Source organism: Thalassophryne amazonica, chromosome 6 (assembly GCF_902500255.1).
Source record: "Thalassophryne amazonica chromosome 6, fThaAma1.1, whole genome shotgun sequence".
NCBI lineage: Eukaryota > Metazoa > Chordata > Actinopteri > Batrachoidiformes > Batrachoididae > Thalassophryne > Thalassophryne amazonica.
Genome location: NC_047108.1, coordinates 88147432 through 88160198, shown reverse-complemented (window position 1 = coordinate 88160198; position 12767 = coordinate 88147432). Strand labels below are relative to the sequence as shown.

Sequence of the window (12767 nt, the reverse complement as noted above, 5' to 3'; positions counted from 1 at the left end):
TTAAAATATAAAAGAAATGTTTGGTGAGGGTTTAAGTATCTCTGAGCTCATTAACGTCTTATTAACTGAAGTATCTTTATTAAGTTGCATAACTTCAATATTTTGGACACAAAACATCAGTTTAACATCAGAATTCGATTTCAGAACCAATAAATAAAGTCTACTGTGAAGTGTTTGTTTTTGGTCATGTGATTAATGCATGTTTGTGAAAACCCATCTGATCTTTGTCATGACTTTCCAACATTTGAGTATTTCATATTTAATTTCAAAGTAACAGGCACAGAGTTAAATGTTTTTAATTACAATAGTTACATTGCAGTAATTGGCCCAGTGTTGGTAAAGCAGGACATAATACTAACCATCCAGCCGTGTGGATTCAACATCTACAAACAACTTTGCACTTTGTGGTGCTTGAGTGTGAAGTTAAAATGCCCACAGAGTGAAAGATGGACTCCAATGACATCTTCTGACAACACGGAATATCAGTACTTCATACAAAAAAAAGTTGTTACAGTGCAGAAGCATCTGATGATAAACAGTCCGCTTCAATCATCAATCCTGTGATGCTTGGGCACGATATTTTCCAGTCATCTCCTTTGGCAGTGGTACTGTGCTGGGACAGGGAACCTGCCCGTCCACCTCACAGATACATTCCCTCAGACAATACTTCTTTGGACCAAAGTTGGCAGGATTTGCAGCCTGCATCTTGGCTTGAGCCTCAAGCTGCAGCATTTGTCTGTGAACAGAAGAGTTAAAAAAAAAGTAGTCTGCGTCAGAACTGGAAAATTAAATTAGTGATTGCTGTGCAAGTTCTTGCATGTTTGTCATACAGTGGTTATCTCTGAGCTTTTGCAATCAGCATTTCGAACACAGACTGCACTCACTAAAGTGATGAATGAGATGTTCGTGGCAATACAGGCAGGTTCCAGATTAGTCGCTTTTATCTAAGTGCACCATTTCAAACAGTTGATCTACTGTAGTTTATTGGAGAGAATTGAAAGTTACTTTTCATTTCTGGTCAACTGCTGTCATGGCCAACATTTATCAGGTTGGTCTTGGTGGGTGGGGCTGTGCTTCAAACAACACTGCATCTGAGTTTACTGAAATGGAGTACCTCAGGGTTCTGTTCCTTTTCCACTGTTTTTACCTCTGCCAACAAAGTTGGAGGTGGCTAGGGTATTGCCATTTTGTTTGTTTGTCTGTTTGTGAAGAGCCTGGAGCCCACAATTTTTCATATAGATATATGAAAAGAGGTGAGGTGATGGTCTAGTGGTTAAGCTTTGGGCTTGAGACCAGAACATCCTCAGTTCAAAATCCCAGCCTGACTGGAAAATCACTAAGGCCCCTTGGGCAAGGTCCTTAATCACCTAGTTGCTCCCCGTGTATAGTGAGTGCCTTGTATGGCAGCACCCTGACAGAGTGAATGTGAATCATTATTGTAAAGCGCTTTGAGCGTCTGATGCAGATGGAAAAGTGCTATGTAAATGCAGTCCATTTACCAGGAAATTTTACTTAAGATTCATATTCTGACAGGCAAGAACTGATTCAATTTTCAAGGTCAAAGGGAAACGTCAGGAAAAATCCCTTACTTTAATATTGAACAAATTTTCAAACATAACTCTGTCAAAAAAAAAAAAAAAGATCTCTCATGTTTGAGTGCATTATGTAGGATAGTATTCTTTATCAACTGACAAAGCTTGATCCAGATCTGATCGAGATTACGGATTTTGTGGCCAATTCAATTATCACTGAAAACCCCATTTAATGTATATTTTACATTATCTTATTCAAAGGTGCCCTTATCACTCTCATAAGGTGACATGCAGACTGACACTATCACCTGACGAAGTTTGATCCGGATCTGCTCTGGATTGTGTGGACATTTGAATTTAATATCGAAAAGCCCATTTGATGTACATTTTACGTTATATAATCAATCAAAAGTGCCTCAATCACTAATTTGTGACAATGAGGTGCAAACCAGCACTCAATTAACAGACTAAACTTGATTCACATCTGATCCATATTGCAGATTTACCAGAGATTTGATTTGATTGAAAAGCCATTTTGATTTATATTTTATTGTCCCTTCCGGGAAATTATTTATATTTATATATTTAAATATATAAATACTATATTTTTGCTTATGAAAAGAAACTTCTAACAGGACTTTTAACTTGAAAATTTTTTCCAAGGTAAAAATTTGTGGAATTGGAAACTAGTGTTGGTGGAGGTTTGCGTTCTGCGAGCACGGTGTTCTAGTATTCTTTATGTGGCACCTCTCAGTGAGATTGTAACCATGAGATGTTTCAGGGCTGTGAAATGAAAATTACAAAATCCGAGGAAAATCTGCAGGGGCTCTGGGGGGCACAGGCCCCCAGGAGCCGGGGTCTCGGGCCCCGTGGGATCCCAGAAACCAAATTAATTTTTTAATCTGATGATACATTTTCAGCATCTCCTGGAACAAAAAGTCTCAAAATTAGTATTTAAATGACCCTGTATTCAACCTTACATTTGAACCAGCAGGTGATCATGTTGAAATAACAGAAAATGACGTGGAAGTAGGACCTGGAATGATTTTCCTTGTAACTGTAAACCAAATTATGCATTAACTCAGAACAATTAAACTACATGAAATTCATGAAGACTGAAAAGACTGTTACAGCATTTCAAAACCCACAGCTAAAGCTTGGTGAATATTTTGAAAATCATGGTAAAATATTAATAACATATCTTATAGTAAAAATCCACATATTCTTGTGTAAATTCCTGGAAATCCACTCAAAGCCACAGTGTCTTTTTTCCATGAAAAAGGTCTACATTAATAAAAACTCTTACATTCTTGTGTAAATTCATGTAAATCCATTCAAAGCCACAGTCTTTTTTCCCAATGAAAGAAAGTCTAGATTAATGAAAAAAGTCACATAATCTTGTCTAAAATCCTGTTTGAACAGCACAATGTTTATTTTCCAGAGAAAAATTCTTACCGTTTCCTGAGAGCACAGTTCACTTTTCCCGTTCCTTTTATCTTTCATATGTGTTGATGAAGCCAGCGACAATTCCACGGATTCTTGTCCTTATCAGACTTTGTCAAACCGTCTTTCTCACCATCTTCTCTCTGTCCGACGTCGGTCCGTGACACAGACGGGCTACACAAGTCTTCTTTTAAAAACTTTTGGGCTCTAAAGGTTTGCGATGTCCACATGCTACATTCAGCTTTAGCTTCACGCAGGCGACACACAGCGTCGCCACAGCAACCAACCAGCCTCACTTTACGACAACTGTCGCACCAGCCAGGCTTTTTTCTCCTCGAAACTCCGCGGATCCGAGGACACTGATTTGTATCCAACACACAGATCAGTGTCCGCAGACTGCCGCGGTCCGATAAAACTTGCACGATTTCGTAAAAAAAAAAAAAAAAAAAGAGAACACTTTGCGACAGGCATTTTAAAAACTCAGTGACTATCACAATTACAGAGTTAAACACTAACATCCACCCCCTCCCCATGACGAAATCCACGGAATCTCGCGGATCCGCGGAGTTGTCACAGCCCTGTGTTTACTCCAAAATATGTGGGCAATCTACAGATGTACATGCCTGTTTATGCAGGTGTCGCATCAAAACTGGATGTTTATCTAACTGCTATGAAAAAGCAGGATCTTTTCTAGGTTTCTTTAAATTTACAGAAGACTGAGATGATTTTTATGAGTCCTGCCACACACAGACATCATTACGATCAATTAACATGAGATAAAGATCTTTATGTGATTTTTCATCTGGCATTGTTTTGATATGCATATTAGGGCAGTTGCCAAGATTACCCATTTTCATTCACTTAATACTGCAATAATTAAATCTATTATGTCTCTGATACTGAAACATCAATTAATGCTTTTGTGTCAGAGCTGGTTACTATGATACATTATTTTCTGGTTTACTGCAAAAGAGTACAAGATGTCTCCAGGTGGTCCAGAATACAGCTGGTACAGTTCTAACAGGAACCAGGAGATGTGATCATATTGGCCTCTTTTCATTAGCTTCCTGTTAAAATGAGCTAACTTTAAAATTCTATTGCTGACTTATATAATACTGAATGGCTGTGTGCTGTAAGGGAACTCAACCTTCATGAACCACCTCCTGAACTGTGTTCTCAAGGTTAAGAAGAAATTGAACATGGATATCAAAATGTCCACTGCAAGGTTGTGAGACTTGTACAATAACCATTGATGCACCAACTCGATGTCTTTGGGACTCGGTCTTTTGAGAGGATCCATGGATCCTTTGCTTCCAACAAGTAGTTACTTTGGGAGACTCAGGTAAGGAGTATCACTTGCATTGTGAGGGAATGTCAGCTATCACATTTTGTGGCCATGTGACGCGTTTCTGTTGGCATTTTTGTGCCATGGTGATGGGCAAGTTGTTGGCCTTGGAGGTTCAAATCCATGACCCAAGTTGGTTCCACACTATGTTGGTTGCAGTGACACGTGGAACGGGCAAATGCTCACAGACCTGACCTCTCTCTGCAGGGTTCTCAGTTGGATTTTTTCTCAGCGTAATGGGATGGAAAAAACACCTTAAAAGCTGGGGGTTCGGGGACTGCTTAGGCTTCGACCCCTCTGAAGCTTTAGCTTTATGGGCTTATAAAGGGCCTTCTTTTGTATTTTTTTAAGCCTCAAAATGTAGAGTAATGAGAAATTAATCTTGAAGTAAAAAAAAAAAACATTTGTAAGGATTTTCTATAATAAACTGCTGTGTATAAATTAACAGTTGTGATGCTCCTATGCAGTGACACACATTTCCACACTTCCATGTTTTGGCCTGACGCCTCATTTCTTTTGGCTTTAAAGTAAGGCTGTAACAAAAAAACAAACAAACAAAAAAACTATGGGTTTACTGAACAAAATTTGGCCCTCAAAATGTAGGCAATTGTGTCTCAGAGGGATATAAATGTAAAATGTTACTTTGGCCCCGGTCTCCCCTACAATATTCGCGCCTGGAGTGCTGCAGTGCAGCTGTGCTCAGACTTGAGCACAGACTGTGACACCGGGATATGTTCTCCCCAACGGAATGGAGGATGTCTCATTTTGGGGAAAAACAGTTTTAGTCAGTTGTAGTATGTCTGTCTGTTTTATGTTTTAAAAGAGGTGTTATTTGATTTAAAATGGCGATTCGCTTTGAAGTTATTGATTCCTGAATGAGCGCCACAGCAAAGCCTACAACACACACATGGAGCAGAGGATATTATTATTATCATGAGGGGCAGTAACTAAAGTTTACGAACCAGAGAAGCGGGAGATATTAATGTTCCAGTACATGGCAGAGAACCGAGTCGTTGGCTGCCCCACAAAAAAAATGCACGTTAATGATGAACAAATAAAAATTCTCTATGTGAAGCGGTGATGATTCTCACTCCTGTCCGCAACAGCAGAAAAAGAGTTTAATCAGTTTAATTAAACACTTTAATCAGCAGAAAAGGTGAGTCACAACTGACATCTTTAAATGGCTTTGATGTAGGTTGATGAATAAATTGTGGACTCGCTGCTTCTAAATCAGAACCAGCAAGTCCACAATCAACATAGAAAAATTAAAATTTTCCCATTACACACCCTCAAAAACAAAGTGACAGGACCAACTGCAGTGTAATTTATTATAACAGCGTGTCGGTCCATTACGCTGTTATAATGCTGGTGAGAACCCTGCTCTGTTCAATCCTTTAAAGCCAAACTCAAAACATATCTGCTTTCTATAAATTATAACTGTTTTATTATTATTATTTAAATTTTTTTGATTAGTATTGTGTGCATGCAGTTGGTATGTTTTGATTTAGTGCAGAGCTGAAAAAAAAAGTCGATTTGCCGATTTTAAATCGATTCTCAGGTTGGAGGGAGACAGATGTGCAGTTGTGTGCAGATGAGTTAAGTTTCTGTCAGTTTCTGTCCGCTGTGTAAAGTCTGACGTTGCTAGGCAACAGCAGGCTGGGGGGGGTAGACAGATGAGAAGGGAGAGCCGAATTCCTTTACCAAGGCCCTAGATCCTTCTGGGGAAAGAGCAAGGTATTTAGCCTTCAGGAGCCGTTAAGGCTGCCATGTTGATGTTAGGAGGAGAGATACAGAATTCCATTTACTTCACCTCTGACCGTCTCGAGTCCAAATTTATGAAGAATATTTTCCAGTCCTCAGCAGAACATTCCTTTGCAATACAGCGTATTTGCTCCAAGATAATCTCCATTTTGCATTTGAGTTCAAGAGTTCACGCAGTCTGAGATTACAGAGCACTGCCTAACTCATTAATCATGACGGACTTACAAGGGGACAAGATTCTGGAAGCAGCCGTCTTGCTAATATTCCTGTGGGTCAGGGCAGCGCACAAACCAATCAGTGCCAAACCACCCACCACAAAGCGAATAAAAATCAATCAATCAATCAATCAATCAATCAATCAATCAATCAATCAATCAATCAATGTCTTCCACAGAGAGTGGAGCCAAGCATGTCACACTCTTGTCTCTCTCAGGCGTAGAGAGCATAGCCCGCTGGGCAGGTTCCATCAGGGCATGCAGGGTCCCCCAACCCTGATTTCCTTGTCGAAAAAAAAACGGTGTCAATAATGTTGAGAGACCAACTGATCAATTCCATAGTTATTCCAAATCTTAGTTTGAAGAATTCAGTTTGGTGAAGCTGGGACTTTGAAGGTCGGAGCAGAGATAGAGAACAGAAAAAGGAGCAGAGGAGAGGGGAGGAATGCAACCATCCTTGCCAGAGTCCCAAGCTGATTTAGAAGCAGCATGTCCACAATATATTCATCAATCTCTGTCAAAGCCATTTAAAGATGTCAATCATAAATTTCAATTTATTTTCATTTATATAGTGCCAAATCACACAAAATTGCCTCATGGCGCTTTACATAAGTAAGTTCTAACGTTACCAACCGGGACTCTGAGTACCGAGACTCTGTTGGTGCGGGCAAGAAAAGCGAATCGTCCACCATTTAATTCACACAGTAGGTTTCTTTTTCGTTATTCATAAATGTGCCATTTCCGTGGGACAGCACACGAAGGTTCTCTGGGGTGGATTGTGTGAGAACATTTCCCATAGACACATTCTCCTGCTGCAGGAGAACTTAGGACAACTCCTGCAGCGTGCCATGCAGCGAACGCTACAGGCGCAGTTTTCGTAGAGTAGACCAGGGCTGTTTTCCCCCTGAAAACTTTTAAATGGACTGCATTTAAATGGTAAATGGACTGCATTTATATAGCGCTTTTCCATCTGCATCAGACGCTCAAAGCGCTTTACAATTATGCCTCACATTCACCCCGATGTCAGGGTGCTGCCATACAAGGCACTCACTACACACCGGGAGCAACAGGGGATTAAAGGCCTTGCCCAAGGGCCCTTAGTGATTTTCCAGTCAGGTGGGGATTTGAACCCATGATCTTCTGGACTCAAGCCCAATACCTTTTGACTTTAGAACTCGCTGAAACACTATTGCCAGCATTTTGAGGGCCAAATTATGTGAAGTAATATTAATATGTTGCATAACTAGACAATCGGGTAACAGCTAGGGATGGGTATCGATAAGATTTTATCGATACCATTATCGATTCTGCTTATCGATCCGATTCCTTATCGATTCCCTTATCGATACCTCTTGTGAATTTTTTGTGTACGAAAAGTAGGCTTTACAGGTTTTCTATGTCAAAGGGTCAAAGAGCTTTTTCTTAGCGTGCACCCGCTCTGTGGAACGGTCTTCCTGCGACCGTGAGGCAGTCAGAGTCCGTGGACATTTTTAAGTCAAGACTTAAAGTCTATTTTTATTCTCTTTCTTGTGAATAGTTTTTATTTTGATCTGTTTTTTCCGGCGTGCTTCAAACACTTGTGAGCTGCAGAGTTCAGTGGCTGAAGCTTAGCATGGCGGACGAAGAGCTAATTCAGCCAACACCATCTTTGCTGAAGGCAAATGTTTGGGCGCATTTTGGATTTTATTATTTGCTGCATAAGAAGGAGCTTGACATGACTTATGCAGTGTGCAAAATGAAAGTCAAGTACTTCAGAAACATTTGAAATCCGCAAGCCCACATGCTCTTGAATCGAAAATCGATTCTGAATCGAACCGTCACCCCAAGAATCGGAATCGAATTGAATCGTGAGTTGTTGTACGATTCATATCCCTAGTAATCAACATAGAGGAATGATCATTTTCCCAACAAACACCCTCAAAAACAACAGCTGTTCTGAAGGACCGGTAAGGGAATCGTTACACAAAAAGGCTATTGATATCAGTGGATCGAATCATTTCTTAACGATACTCAAAAAGAACTGGTTCTCGATACCCATCCCTAGTAACAGCTCAAAAAATGGTTTTAATAACACTAACCCAAATCAAGATCGGATCAAATCAAAATAATTGATGCTGAATCTTAAGAAGCGGAATCGATTCTTGAAATCTCAATCGATACCCAGTCCTGTGTTCAGCACTTTAAAATTTTAGCACTGGAATTTGTGATATAAATGAACAACTTGTCACACAAAAAGTATACATAGTGGCTATATCAGGGGTGGCCAAGTTCGGTCCTCGAGAGCCACATTCCTGACACTCTTAGTTGTCTCCCTGCTCCAACACACCTGAATCCAATGAAAGGTTCATTAAAAGTCTGCTAACGAGCCTTTCATTGGATTCAGGTGTGTTGGAGCAGGGAGACAACTAAGAGTGTCAGGAATGTGGCTCTCGAGGACCGAACTTGGCCACCCCTGGACTATATGAAAACAACTAGGAGCATCTTACTGTGATTTCCCCAAAATCTTCTTAACATGCTGTGAAATTTGCCTGTAGTCCTTTCCTTCCACATCCACCAGCACTTGTTCTCCATCATCTGCAGCAGTGACAGAGCAGATAAGCGCAGACTCAACCGATTCTTATTTCTATAGAGTAACATTGTATACAGCTTTACAAGCAAAGCAAGGTTACATACCCAGGTAGAACTTCAAAAACGGAGATGGCGTTATATTTTTGAACATCATTATTTGTACCCACGGGTTTTTGTACTGGATCTGAGGAATAGTGAAGAATATAAACTTCCTGCAAAGCACAGGCAGAGAGATGGTCACATTCATCATTTCAACTTGTTTATAACATGCTGTGTTTTACAATGGAAAGAAAAGGTCTCAAAGTCCTGTTGGTGCTGGTGCTTATATCTCCAGAGTCCATCATCCATTCCATTATATCAGAAAGATGGGGAAAAAAACACAAGTAAACCAAATTCACACATCAGCGAGTCAGCGGCTGCCAACACAAAGTGACAGAAATACACGTTACCCACTGGTGATTGTGTTAGACGTGTTGTCACAAGAGAGAAAAAAAACACCTAGTTCTAGTGGTAAAAAAAACATGTTGTAGCACAAGAAGTGGTGAATGTGACACGATGGCTGTTGAAGTGGGGTAAATAATTGTAACTTTGGATAAAACACACATACAGTGGATGGATGTCAAGTACATTCTGAAACAAGCCAATCAAGACAAGTTATTATTTTTACAAACTGACAAATCATCTCAAAAGAATTACCAAAAGCTTATTTAGTTATGAAATGAAGTCAGTCATTCATTCATTTTCTACACCCGCTTATTCAAATTAAGGGTCACATGGGAGGTGGAGCCCATATCAGCAGTCATCGGGCGAGAGGCAGGATACACCCAGGACAGGATGACAGTGTATCGCACAGCCACGTATAAACAGACAAACACACCGACACGCACAGCTACTGTCAATTTAAAGGACATGTCGCACCGAAATCATAACAATTTAGATTTGGTCTGTTAGTGACCATCTGATGATCCACCATGATTACTTTTTGTGCACTTCCATGACCGGTTTCAAAGTATGCGCCATTCGCAACAAACAGCTATAGTAGAGAAGCTTGAATCTTCGACTGGACAGTCCAGTCGAAGATTCAAGCGTCTCTACTATGGAAACCACCTGGAAAACTGAGAGCCTACACAGAAACAAACAGCTATCAATACTTCCAGAAAAACAAACTACTCGTGAGTACTCGTGTGTTTCCGATAGGTCACATGACTATTAGAAGCGTTCCAGAACTGAGGCACAGATTAATTACAAGTTTGACACAAGTGTGATGTTGTGTTATGAGAACTCATTCTTAAGTGAAAACAGTTCATTTTGATACAGTTACGGTACAATTGCAGCTCTGAGAAGGTTTAGTGCACCTGCGGTCATTAGCCATAAACGCAGCCTGTCAATAACAATCTCTGCTTGAGCCTCAGCTTTGAGCATGATTAATTATGAGTGTTGTCAACACAATACATCTGCTGCCAGGGGAAAAAAACGTAGAGACATTCAAGTTCGCAGCGACAGTAAAACAGCTGAGAGGAGCTGTGCAGTGCACGCACGCAAGCACATACGCACACACACCAGCTCCAAATTCACACTCTCTCAAAGTAAAAAAAAAAAAAAAAAAAAGTAGCTTGCCAGCTCCACTGAGAAAAAAAACACAAAAGGGGGAAAATCCTGAACATGTCAGACTCACCCAGTTGTAGACCGTTTTCCAAATATAAACTCCATATAATCAAAGAAACCCCCCACATGCCTACGCACGCGCAATCGCCGGCTGCAGCTCCGCCTGCAGTTCTCTCACAATTGTGGCACATTAAATAAAGTCCAAAAACTCCTGGAAATAATGTATTCTGACTTTTTCCAATGTAACAAATCCACCTCTGTGTCTGGGCAGTCTGTTAAAAACAGTGTCATGGAGATGTCCCACGTGCATGTACACAGCTTCAGTAAACCAGCATCCATACAAACAGCGCGTCAAACACACTTTAGGTTCCAAAATCCGACACTCAGAAGGAGCAGGTTCCTTTCCCTCTGTCTGTCAGTCATTGGGACATTTCTGCTCATTCTAAAATGTACATCACACGCCAAGAAATACAGAGAATTGCAGCATGAGACGTTTTCTGGAAGGCAGTGGATATTTTGCCGGATCTCCTATCTGATTGGCTAATTCAAGTTATGTCATTGGTACCAGAACCTGTGATGAAATCAGCCCTGGCAAAGTTTAACTGGACAATATTTCGCCGTACACAGCTTGCGCTGTTTTGCCGGCTGTCTAAATTTATTCATGACGGAACGGAACGGCCGCGGTTGGGCAGGAACTTAAAGGCAATCGGAGTTTAAGCTCTCCTTATTTCACATTTATGACAGTAGCTCGATATTGATGATTTCATTATTGAAAATTGGCATATTTTACCATTCACTATTTTCAGGGGTGGACTAATCGAAGGTTTTGCAGACATGACACTGACAGAGAAAAAACAGGATAAGGACACATGCTGACGTGGACTTCTGTATTTTCGTTTTTTCTTCTCTCTTGAATTTGCAAGTTTTTGTTTATCATCCCCGCCCTACACAGAAATTTACCAAGACTGCAAAAATTATTTCAACCGTGTGGCGAAAAGCGCCAGTGGAAATAATTTCGGGCAGGGCTATGCCACGTTTCTGAGCTGCTTTTAGCGTCTGAGAATCCCTCCGCCACTCGGTGATTTTCTGTTCCTATTCAAACGACTTTATGGCACCCAAAATGGCAATTAAAGATGAAAAATTAGCACCAACACTCAATGCTGAGGGCACCGCCATGTTGAAATAAACTCTACGATGATGTCATTTGAACTAGCCAATCAGCGAGGAAACATGGTCAAATATCGCTAAGTACGTGTTTGCTATATCCGGCAAAATATCCACTGCCTTTCTGGCAATGCACCTGCTAACAGAGTGAGAGGAATAAAATACATCAGCGATCACTAATTATTAACGTGTGCGGAGAGACTTACAATCATGAGTACGTTTATGTTGTCTTGCTAACTGGGGCGTTAAAAAAATGTACGTCCTTAAAGGTTTAATTTCACACAAACTCTTTGGAAGCCAGAGCAGCCAAAAGGCACCCACACAAACACAGGAGGAAGCAGGTGGGAAGCGATCTGAGGACCTTCTTGCGTTGGGGAAATGGTTCTAACCACTAATCCACAGCAATGGTTCTGAGTAATTTTTTTTTTAAAATATCCAAATTGTTTGAGCTCAGCTCCTTAAATGTGAATATGTTCTAAATTATTTTATTGTTCATTTGTTTTTTGTCCTCTTTGGGCTGTGAACAAAGAGAGACGTTTCAAAGTATCATCTTGGGCTCTGCACCACATTTTACAGAATTTTATAGATTTATGAAACTAACTTAGTTGAAGCCCTTGTCCAGAGGATCCCTGTTAGGAAAATCACTGATTCAGAAGGAAAAACTCTACAGAAATAGAGTCTATTTTCTTATTTAACTACTCCTTTGCGCCCAGCGGCCTGATATGCACTCAAATTATGCACCGGCTCAACAGCAATTTGGACATCTGCCCACTGAGCGCCACTTGTTTTTGAGCATTAGCTGCTGTTAGCTCTGACCTTGCTCCCTCGCCGAGTTCTCCAGAAGTGTTGTAATTCACAGTCATAATCTTCACTCTGTCTTTAAATATGATGTCGCCTTTCTGGAGGTACTGCAGAGTCCTTCTTATAGGATATGGTCCTTTCATAGGCATTTTAAAGCTTTGTTTTAAATTCACAGAGTATCCAAAACTTATGCACAACCACACGGAAGAGGCGCGTGTTAATGACGTCACCACGTGAGAACTCAGAGTTGTTGTTGTTCTTCTTCTTCTAAACCAACATGGTGTATTACCGCCATCAGCTGTTTAGGAGTGGAGCATTACTAGATTCTGATGT

General features: G+C 40.6%; 1 protein-coding gene across 1 annotated transcript; it reads right to left on the bottom strand.

Annotated features, from left to right (window-relative positions):
- Positions 1-96: 96 nt before the first annotated feature.
- On the bottom strand, positions 97-12674 carry mrps25 (mitochondrial ribosomal protein S25). Its single transcript, XM_034172727.1, has 4 exons — positions 12450-12674; positions 8970-9076; positions 8783-8870; positions 97-736 (listed from the first exon to the last, which is right to left on the bottom strand). Exons 1-4 carry the CDS (start codon positions 12581-12583, stop codon positions 553-555), a joined length of 513 nt encoding a protein of 170 aa, XP_034028618.1. The 5' UTR covers positions 12584-12674; the 3' UTR covers positions 97-552.
- Between the last annotated feature and the right edge of the window lie 93 nt (positions 12675-12767).